This window comes from Haliaeetus leucocephalus, unplaced genomic scaffold (assembly GCF_000737465.1).
Source record: "Haliaeetus leucocephalus isolate CR32 unplaced genomic scaffold, Haliaeetus_leucocephalus-4.0 Scaffold193, whole genome shotgun sequence".
NCBI classification, from domain to species: Eukaryota; Metazoa; Chordata; class Aves; order Accipitriformes; family Accipitridae; genus Haliaeetus; species Haliaeetus leucocephalus.
In genome coordinates this window covers 163,596-173,453 of record NW_010972629.1, presented here as the reverse complement: position 1 = coordinate 173,453, position 9,858 = coordinate 163,596, and the positions used below count along the sequence as shown (strand labels likewise).

The 9,858-nt window shown below is 63.7% G+C and overlaps 3 protein-coding genes across 8 annotated transcripts in view; 2 read left to right on the top strand and 1 right to left on the bottom strand.

The window, feature by feature from the left end:
- Positions 1-514: 514 nt before the first annotated feature.
- PRUNE (prune exopolyphosphatase) lies at positions 515-3,007 on the top strand. 2 transcript variants are annotated; one of them, XM_010565499.1, is made up of 7 exons: positions 515-1,048; positions 1,124-1,329; positions 1,560-1,744; positions 1,822-1,980; positions 2,087-2,181; positions 2,266-2,424; positions 2,563-3,007. In XM_010565499.1, exons 1-7 carry the CDS (start codon positions 980-982, stop codon positions 2,881-2,883), a joined length of 1,194 nt encoding a protein of 397 aa, XP_010563801.1. In that variant the 5' UTR covers positions 515-979; the 3' UTR covers positions 2,884-3,007. The 2 variants fall into 2 exon arrangements, with proteins under 2 accessions (XP_010563801.1, XP_010563800.1); XM_010565498.1 differs by having other exon boundaries at positions 515-1,329.
- A 909-nt stretch (positions 3,008-3,916) lies between these two features.
- On the top strand, positions 3,917-5,453 carry BNIPL (BCL2/adenovirus E1B 19kD interacting protein like). The gene is made up of 8 exons (XM_010565600.1): positions 3,917-4,001; positions 4,088-4,257; positions 4,311-4,472; positions 4,585-4,687; positions 4,771-4,902; positions 5,000-5,086; positions 5,236-5,334; positions 5,411-5,453. The coding sequence occupies exons 1-8, from the start codon at positions 3,931-3,933 to the stop codon at positions 5,451-5,453; spliced, it is 867 nt and encodes a 288-aa protein (XP_010563902.1). The 5' UTR covers positions 3,917-3,930.
- Positions 5,454-6,066: 613 nt separating this feature from the next.
- Positions 6,067-9,858, bottom strand: part of CDC42SE1 (CDC42 small effector 1) — a 4,114-nt gene continuing 322 nt past the window's right edge. Inside the window, exons 1-6 of one of the 5 annotated variants that reach the window (XM_010565493.1) lie at positions 9,265-9,355; positions 8,135-8,375; positions 7,328-7,524; positions 7,126-7,236; positions 6,815-6,889; positions 6,067-6,677 (exon numbers count right to left, since the gene is read on the bottom strand). In XM_010565493.1, the coding sequence (XP_010563795.1) occupies positions 6,818-6,889; positions 7,126-7,236; positions 7,328-7,381 (237 nt within the window). In that variant the 5' untranslated portion in view covers positions 7,382-7,524; positions 8,135-8,375; positions 9,265-9,355 and the 3' untranslated portion in view covers positions 6,067-6,677; positions 6,815-6,817. Of the gene's footprint in view, positions 6,678-6,814; positions 6,890-7,125; positions 7,237-7,327; positions 7,525-8,134; positions 8,376-9,264; positions 9,429-9,858 lie in introns of those variants that run through there. The other 4 variants (XM_010565494.1, XM_010565497.1, XM_010565496.1 and 1 more) reach the window with 4 other exon arrangements.

The following is a 9,858-nucleotide window of genomic DNA, read 5'->3' as shown; positions in this document are numbered from 1 at the left end:
GGGGGAGTGGGGTGCACAGAGGACCAAGGCCCCTGAGTGGGGTGCACCCATCTCCCCTGGTCGTGTGCTGCCCCTCAGCCCCACGACAGCCCAGGCTGGGGTGGCACAGCTGGCACCGGGGACACCCCAAGCCATTTCCACGGCTGGGGGCTCCCCAGCAGCCCCCCACCCCACCCCTGCAGCCTCTTCCCTTGTCTTGCAGCACACGGGTGCAGGTTCCCCAACTGGCGGTTACGCCGTAGGCGGCTCTCAGTTGTTTACTTCTTCGGCTTATACTGAATAAATGAGCAAATCTGGGTTATGGCATGAAATAATTGACACCAAAAAAGGGCCTGGAGACAGGGCGGCTCCCTGGAGCGGGATGGGATGGGTGCCAGCAGCTGGGGACAGGAGTTTGCGGGGTGACGTGGGTGACATTTTTTTTCTTGCTGCTGCAGGCAAGAAAAAAAGGGGTGAAACGTCATGTTCTGGGGGACAGCCAGCCCCAAACTCACCATCTCTGGAAAAACCACTTTGGACTGGGATTAAAATACTGAAGGGTCCCAGGGCTGTGACGGTGTCCCCCAGGGCGGGAGGGTCCTTGTCCCTGCTGCCACAGTCGCTTGTGGCCAAGTTTTCCCAGGGCCCTGATACGTCCGGTTTTGCGCATGTGCCCCAAAAATGTAAGGCTTTTGTGCCAGAAATGGATCCCGGCCAGGTCTCGTCCCAAGAGCGCTGGGCCAGTTGGTACCTCGGGGATGCCAGGAGGCAGTTTACTGCCAGTGGCGGCTGGGAGATGAGTGCCAGCGGGTGGCATCTGTGGGTGACATCCATAACAAGTGGCTCCGGGGACATTGGCCTGTCCCCTTGAGGGCAGCAAAGGGGAAGGGACTGGCCTGGGGGTCTTTGGAGGATGGGGACGCATCACTGCCACTGCCGTGCCTGATGCCTCCTGCCCTGGCAGGAGCACGTCCAGCGTCACCAGGAGATCCACGTGGTGATGGGCAACGAGGCCTGTGACCTGGACTCCACCGTCTCGGCCCTGGCTCTGGCTTATTACCTGGCGAAGGTGAGGCTTGCCCGCTGGCTTGGGGACAAACGGTGGCTTGGGGGCTGCCTCACCAGTTGTCACCCCCTGCCGCAGACCTCCCCGGCTCCCAAAGCTGCCTTCATCCCGGTCCTGAACATCCCTCGTGCCGACTTTGCCCTCCGGACGGAGACAACATTCCTGCTGCAGGAGCAGGGCATCCCTGCCACCTCCCTCATCTTTCGGGATGAGATTGACCTGGGGGGGCTACACCACGCTGGGCTGCTCTCCCTGACCCTGGTCGATCACCACATCCTGCCCGGGTGAGCCAGGGGTGGGGGGACATGGGGACAACCAGGGCCACCTACCAGAAGTCTCGCTTTTTCCTCACTTGATTTTGGCCCAGGGTGGATAAAACCTTTCCCTTTCCGGGGTGTTTTTAGGGTAGGAGGAGAGGAACAAAGGGGGTTTCCAGGCTCTGCTGGGGGTGATGCATTGCGGCTGCACCCCAGGGCTGTGCGGGGGGTCTCACCCTCCCCGTCTCGCCCGCCAGCGCCGACACAGCCCTGGAAGAGGCTGTGGTGGAGGTCCTTGATCACCGGCCGTTGGAACGGGACCGAGCTCCCGGCTGCCAGGTGACAGCAGAGCTGGTGGGCTCCTGTGCTACACTGGTGACGGAGCGGATCGCCCAAGGTCCCCCAGGCGTGCTGGACAGAACCACGGCCGCGCTGCTGCATGGTGAGGACGGGTGGCCCTTGCTGAGCCCCATCCGACAGGGATGGTGACAACTGATGGCCCCTGGTTGTTCCCCCCAGGCACCATCTTGCTGGACTGCGTGAACCTGAGCCCGGCTGCTGGCAAGGTGACGCCCAGGGACGTGGCATGCATCTCCCTGCTCGAGACAAGGTTCCCCGAGCTGCTGGCCCGCAATGCCATCTTTGAAGCCCTGCAAGCAGCCAAATTTGATGTCTCAGGTCTGCGCGCCAGGGTCTGGCTGGGAGCGGGTCCTGGGACAGACCCCTCTCCTTGGGGACAAGGATGCGTCCCTGGGGCTCACACTTGGCCCCTCTCCTCTCCCAGGGCTGACGACAGAGCAGATGCTACGGAAGGACCTCAAAGTCCTCTCCAGTGATGAGCTGGTCCTCGCCGTCAGCGCCATCTACGTGGACTTGGAGGTGAGGCTCAGCAGAGGGGGAAACTGAGGCAGGGGGTGGCACAATGGGGACACTGGGGTGATGCCAGCATCTCTCCCCATCCAGACCTTCCTGTGCCGGCCCGACTTTCTGCAGGACCTAGATGCTTTCTGCCAAGCTCGGGGCTACACAGGGTTGGTGGCCATGACGATCTCTTTTAATGAGCGCAATGAGCCCTCCCGGCAGCTCGCGGTCTACAGCCGGTGTGAGACCCTCCGCAGCATGGTGAGTGGGGGGACTGGGCACCCCACAGCACAGGGGTCTGGGGTAGGAGCCAGGCAGTTTTCAGCTGTGGTTTGCCCCAAAAGCCCCCGATTTTGGGGGTGCTGGGGGGTTCCAGCAGCCACACTCCCTCCCTCACAGGTGTGCCGGGCGCTGGAAGAGGCGACGACGCCGTCCCTGCACCTCCAGCCCCTCCCGAGCCCCTGGTCCTGTGTGGGTGCCTATGCCCAGGGCAACACTTTGGCATCGCGGAAGAAGGTCCTGCCCATCCTGCGGGCAGCTCTGGGGGGGCCGGGAGCTGCCGGGGGGCCAGAGGAGGAGGTGGTCCTGCCGCCCACCCCCATGAACAGCCTGGTGGAGGAATGTCCACTGGCACAGGCCGTGCCCCCCCTCTGCCCCCAGGATGTCCTGGAGCGGGTCAGCCGCATTGCTGCTGGGCAGCCCCCCAGCTCCCCGAAATGAGAACAGGCGCCCAGCGGCTTTTGGGGGCTGTACGAGGAGGTAGGGTCCCTGGGCAGGTCCCGGCAGGGTGCCCAGGCATGGCGGGGTGGCGGCTGCCTTCATTAGAGCTTGGCTCCCTGCTGGAGATGGGTCCTCGTTGCAATTTGCCCCCCCCTCCGATGGGCTCCCCCCACCACAACGGCGCCACTGAGGTTTGGTCCCCCAGGGTGTGTTTTTTGGGACCCCTCGGGTAGCGGGGCTGGAGCAGCACTCTTAACGAAGGCCCTGGGGGTGTTAACAAGTTCTTGCTGTTCTTCCTCCCTTGGAGGGGGCTGCGGGGGGCCCCGGATGGTGGGTCTGGATGCGCAGCCAGCCCAGGACTGTCACCCATGTGCTCCAAGGATTAAATTTCCCTCTTTTCTTCCACTTTTGGCTCTCGACTCTTCTTCCGGGATGGGTCCTGCGATGCCCCGCTCACCCTTGGGGTGCCGAGCATGGCCCTCGCCCTCCCCGCAGGCATCCTGGGGGTCGAACCCCCTCTTTTCCAGGGGTGCAAACCCCCCTGCCAATACCCCCCCGGGTCAGAGGAGCATTTTGGGGCTCCGTAGCATGAACGGGGTGGGGGGGGCTCAGTGTGACCGAACTTCCAAATCCAGCCCAGCCGGGAGGAAACCGGTTGTGCCACAATGAGCCCTGGCCTCTGCCAGCTGTGAATGCAGCCAAACCAGTTTGGATGAGCCACCAGTGCCATCACCGGAGCCCTTCACTGGTGGGCAGCCACAGAGTGAGAGGCTCCCCGGAGAGGTAAGCAGCCCTGGTGCAGTGCCGGGAGTCTCTGAAGTCTCATAGAGGGTTGAACAGAACTGCGATGGGGGGTCCCCGGGGAGCATCCGTGCTGTCTCCCTGTGGCTGGGGTGCACCCGTTTGCATTAGCTTTCAGTTTGGAAATGGGGGGAGAAAGGGGAAATGGGGGCAGTTTGGTGTGGAGCTGCTGGGAGATGCGAGAGCCCCAGGGGAGCTGGTCCCTGAGCCCGGGCTGGCGTGTCTTTGCAGGTGACAGGGACAAGGATGGCCGTGGTGATGGCCACTGGGGACAGCCTGGACCTGAGTGAGGAGTGGCAGGACGAGGACTTCCCTGGGTAAGGGGGTGATGGGAGTGGCACCCCCAAACCCGCTCCCCACCCCCCGCCAGGTACCACTGACCCCCCTGCTCTGTCCCTGCCAGGCCCCTGCCGGAGGGGTGCCCGGGGGCCGGCGGTGCCCCGCAGCGCATGCGGAGGCGGCTGCCGGCGCTGGAGTGGACCGAGAGCACTGAGCGCTCACCGGACGCCAGCATCGACATCGACCTGGATGCGCTGGAGACGCCCTCGGGCAGCGACAGCTTCGAGTGGGAGGGTGAGACCCGGCTGGGGTGGGGGCGCGGGGGACCCCCCGGGTTCCTCCCCCTTGGTGCTACGCTAACCGGCTGCCCGCAGAGGAGCTGATGCACACCTGGAGCTTTGCCAAGGGGGCTGGCAGCCAGCGGGTGCCAGACATGGAGGACAAGCAGCCAGAGGAGAGTGTGGATCTGAGCGCAGTGGAGCCCTACAGCGGGGTCCTCACCCATGGGGGTAACGCGGGGCTGGGTGCCTGGGGTGGGACTCCTGGGTCTCCTCCCTGAGCCAGCTGGGTTTTCGGAAGGGGACGATAGGTGCTGGCTGTGCCACCCTCCACTCTGGCCAGGGTACCATGGTGAGGGCTTCGGTGCCATCCTGCTTTTCGCTGCCTGCCACCTCCCAGACAACAGCATCCCCCAGTACGGCTACGTGATGGAGAACCTGCTCAGGTGGGGTCCTGGGCGGGCTGGGATCTTTCCACATGCCCCATGCCTCAGTTTCCCCAAGCTGACAGGCCGGGCTGTCCCTCCAGGTACATTGTGGGCACCCTGGAGAGGATGGTGGCCGACCGCTACGTCCTGGTGTGCCTGACTGGGGCGGCAGCACGGGGACAGATCCCCTCCTTCGGCTGGATGAAACGGTGCTACCAGGCTATGGATCGGCGGTGAGCATGCAAGGGCTCCCAGTGAGCATGCCGGGCAGGGGTGGCAGTGAGCGTGCCAGGATCACAGTGAGCCCTGGAGCATCCCGGTCCTTCCCAGGCTCCGGAAGAACCTCCAGGCTGTGATCATTGTCCACCCCACCTGGTACATCAAGGTGCTTGTGACGCTCTCCCGGCCCTTTCTCAGGTAGGGTTGCTCGCACCCGCACGTGCAAGGCCTCACACAGGGACGTTCGCCTCCTCCCTGGGGCTTCCCATGCCAGCTCCTGGTGAACTGGCCCCATCACACAAGGGTGTAATGAGCTGTGGGGGCCTCGGTCCCCCCATCTCGCCCAGCCCCACCTTCAGCGGCAAGGTCCGGTTCGCTGCCAGCCTTCGGGAGCTCTCCCAGCTCATCCCCTTGGAGCCCACGCATGTCCCCGAGCCCGTCCGGCGGTGAGTCCCCTCTGCAGGGCTGGGGGCTGGGGGGGTTCATGCGGTGCCGGCCACAGATGCTTTTCTCTCCCCATAGGCTGGAACCAAGCTGGGATGGCAGCCGGGATGTGATACGGTGACAGGGACACACAGGGACAAGCAGTGGCATCAGGGGGTCTCAGCATGCCCAAAGCAGTCCCTGAGCACCCACAGGTGAATAAAGGACGTGGATGGGAGCACAGTGCCAAGCATGTGTGGGGTGTCTCGGCTTTTCCAGGCAAATTTGACAGCCCTAGTAGCAAAGGAGGGAGGCGAGGAGCCCCGGGCAGCTTGCGGACACGCTCCTTGGGCCAGCACAAGGGTTTTATTTCAAGGGTTGTTTTTCCCAGAGGAGGGAAAACCTAATCAAGCATCGGCACTTGCTTACCAATGCCGAGCGTGCTGTGGGGCTGGAAGAGCCCAGCTCCGTGCAGGAGCATCCCACATGGCGTGGAGCATGGTGAAGGGGAAAGCCTCTGCCACCTGGTTGCGATGCCCGGCATGTGCTATTTAATATTTAATCCCGGCGCTATTTAAACTATATACACCCGCGCCCGAATTCGGGAGCCCGAGTCCCTCCTCGGGTCAGGCCCCGTCCTGCCTCGGCCAGTGCCGGTGAAACCCCAGTGGCAATCCCGGGCAGAGGTAACCCCACTGTGGTCCTGCCTCTGAGGTGGCAGAGGCTGTGTAGTTGTTTTTTTTGAGCTCTGGAAAAAAAAAAAAAAAAACAAAAAAAAAAACTAAAAAAGAAGGAAGGTGGCAGTTTGCCGGTGGTGGAAATGCCGGCTGGAGACACCGCGGGCTCATTGGTGGTGTTGGCGCTGAGCTGCTGCCGCTGAGACACTGAAGCACCGGGGTTTAATCCTGGTTTTGCTCTTCTACACGTGTCTGGGAGGGCACCAAATCAGCCTCCGCACCAGGACCGGCCTCACCACGATCCCACGGGGAAACCGAGGCACTGTGGCCTGGTGCCAAGAGGGGCCCATGCGAGACACCGGCATGGAAAAAGGGAAAACCGGGAGGATTTGGCACATCTGGGCTGCGCCCGGCAGCTCCTGGCACGCTTCGGGAGGGTGGCTGCGTCCTTTCGGCTGAAATGCCAGTCGGGCATGAGGTGGGGGCTGCCATCCCCGCTCCCTCCCCACGTCACCAACCCGATGCCTCTGGGAAGGAGGGATTTGCCAGGGGGATGACGACCAAAAGCCACTGGGAGCCAGGTGGGGATCACTCTGCATAAATTACCGCGGGGTTCAAGCACTCGAGGTCGGCTTCTCCTCCAGTTGGGGGATCAGGCAGTTCAAGTTTGGGCTGAAAAAGCCAGGAATCTGCAAAGTCCAAGAGGCTGGGTTACGGAACCACACAAGTGGTGGCTCGTTTGGGTGTGTTAATTAGTGGTGGTGCCTCAGAGGAGGACAGCGGGTGCTCAGGGCTGCCACAGCCGCTCACAAGGCCGTGTACTCACACACTACAAGACCCGGGAGTTGCTCCACTGTCGCTCCCGTCCGCCCTTGGACCTCATCTCCTGGACGGCACCGGTCTGCGGGAAGGGTGCAGAGATGTGTCATCACCATTGTGAGACTCATCACCCAAGTGTAAGACCTGTCCCCCAAACATAAGGGCGCTTCACCCCACCCTGACACCCATCACCCAACCCTGAGACCCACCACCCCAAAAGCAACACCTATCACCCAACTGTGAGACCCAGCACCCCAACAGTGACACCCGCCACCCAACCGTGACCCACCACCCCAACTGTTCACGTGGGTAGGGTACCATGGGCAGGCCTTCGCCTGCGGCCATGTCGCCAGAGCCGATGTGTGTCAGGTGGATGAAGTTCATGGGCTCGCCGATCATGGAGCGGTCAATCCGTCTCCTCCTCTTCTTCTGCAAGCAGATGAAGGTCATCAGCCCCTGGTGAGCCCACGACTCCAGTACCCCAAATCCTCCCCAAAACGGCCAGGCTGAAGCTACTCACGGGCTGTGGCTTCTCTACGACGCAGCAGCCCAACTTGTGCCAGAAGTCGCTCATATTCGCGGCAGCCAGCTTCCCTCCGTGCCGGGCCAGCTGCCGGGGGGAGCCGCGCCGGTGCAAAGACCCCCACGCAGGGTCACTCCATAGGGATGGGTGGGGGGACCTGGTCGGGGAGGCACAGCGTGGAGAGGAGCAGCCGGCTGTGGGTGTGAAGGGAGGGGTGATGCCTGCAGTCCTGACTCCCCAAATCGACCCCAAATCCATGTCCCATCGACCAAACGGAGCCAGAGACCCCTGGGTGACCCCTGGCATCACAAAGACACCCCCAAGGGACCGCAGGCATCACACAGAGACCCTGAGGGACCCCAGGCATCACAGTGAGACCCTGAGGGACCGCAGGCATTGCACAGAAACCCCTGGGTGGGCCCTGGCATCGCACAGAGACCCCATCTGTCCCTGGCCCCTGCCCCCGTGCAGGACGCAGCTGAGGGATGCTGCGGCAGGATGGGGGGGGCACGCAGGCGGCCATAGCAAATCCCAGCTCCCTGAGCCAGGCGGCTATAAATATCCCAGCCTTTCCGAAAAGGGGCCAGAGGCTGAGCTCTTCCGCTCCAGCTTGAAAAGCAGATGGGGGAGAAATAAACAGGGGTTCTGCCTGGCTGGCGGGATTCTACCCCAAAACCCCATGGCCCTGGCTGGGATAGCCAAGGGGGGTGTGGAAACAGGGGGGTTCACCCTCCCCACCCCAAGGAGAGACAACTCCTTCGCTGCAAAAGCACCCAGCAGCGCACACAAAACTCACTCACCCACCCACGAAGGGCCGCAGCCTGAGCACAACCCTATATCAGTCGCCGGAGAGTCCCCACGCTGGGGTGGGGGACAGCTAGTGGTGGCGCCAAGGCAAGGCCAAGTTTTGCTGGAGCTCAGCCTCCACGGCAGACGGGTGCCGGACCCCACCGCGCCGGCAAACAGGAAGACTCCCTTCCTCTGCCCCTGCGCCGGCGACGCCGGATGGGTCCAAAGTCTGCAGCAGCCGGCTGGCGCTTCCTGCCTGCGGCAGGGAGGAGCAGGGCCCGTGGCCACGGCTGCTGGGTGCTGGGGCCAGCAGCACCCCAAAATGGGGTGCTAAACCCTCCTTGGGTGCCCAGGGATGCTCCGACCCCACGGGATTGCATCACTTTGGTGCTGTCCCCTTGCCAGGGCCAGCAGGCAGGATCTGGCCCCAGGGTGACCCAGCTGCCCCCAGGAACAACCCTGTGGCTGGACAGCACCCACAGCCCATCCCCTTGGCGTAAGTGCACTGAGGGAGAGTGGGCGCCCAGCCGTGCCCAGTCCCCCCACCCAGTGCCAGCCTGGGCCTGGGTCCCAGCAGGGAGACTTGAGGCACAACCGAGGCAGCCCCCCCAGAGCCCCCCATTGTCCCTCACCCTGGCAGCCAGGCCCCAGTTCCCAGCCACCAGCCCGGCGAGCGCAGCTGCTGAGAACAGGCAGGTTGTGACACGTCCAGGGTGGCGTAAACTGGGGCCATGCCCATGCCAGACCCGCGCACTGGCACCCCCCCCGGCCAAACTTGGCCTCTCCCCTGGGCTGCGGACAGACAGACGGACAGAGTGGAGTGGGGGGGGGGGGGCGGCCTTTTTTTTTTTAGCCTGATTTCCTTAGGAAATGAGGCTGCCGGAGTCAGCCTCCGCCATAACACCCCGGCTCACTGCCGATCCAGCAGCGTGGCGGAAACGCCTTGGCGGGGGTAGCCCCCAAATTCGACATTGCAACTGGTCCCCGGAGTGCTGGAAGAGCCTCCATGGGGAGCCCCAGGAGTGGGCTCAGCCTCGTACAAGCTACCAGTGAATCCCCATGTAAACCCAGAGGGGTTCAAGCTGCCACGACCCCCCCGCTTGGACCCCTCCTTCCTCCCCCCAAAACCACCCCCCAGCACCCACCGGGCCTCACGTCCTCACGCCCAGCGAAGGGTGACGGCTGGGGCTGGATCCAGCCGACCTCCCGGTTCCAGGCAGTTGTTGGCAGCGGGTCCCGCAGGCCGCTGCTGCCCCAGTTCCCCTGCCCCGTAGGGGTCTCACGCGTCCCCCTCACTGGTTGCCCACCCCTGCAATGAGTTGTATCCAGTCTCAGCCCACCTGGTTGGAGGGGGCCTGGCCCCGTGGTGGCCCCAGGGAGGGTGGTTTATGGCGCGGCCCGTGCCGGCACACACAAAATGACTTCCCTGTTGGGAAACCACCGCTCGGCGGCTCTGCGTCACCGGTGGGGGACCGGGGAGAGAAGCGAGGCTGTTTGGGGGGAGCCACTCCAGGCCCCCCAGCACTGGGGTACACCCACCCCAGGGGTGCTCTCTGGGGTCCCCCCAAGCTTGGAAGGGAGGGCAGTGTGCTGGGTGAGAGCCCTGGGACCCCCCTGGCTGTGGGCCCCGAATGGCCGGGATGGTGTGGCAAAGTGGGGGGAGAACCCCCTTTGCGTCAGACGTGGCTGCCAGCCTGGGGGCACCGGGTGCCGGCAAGGGTGGGGGGACTCGATAGGGC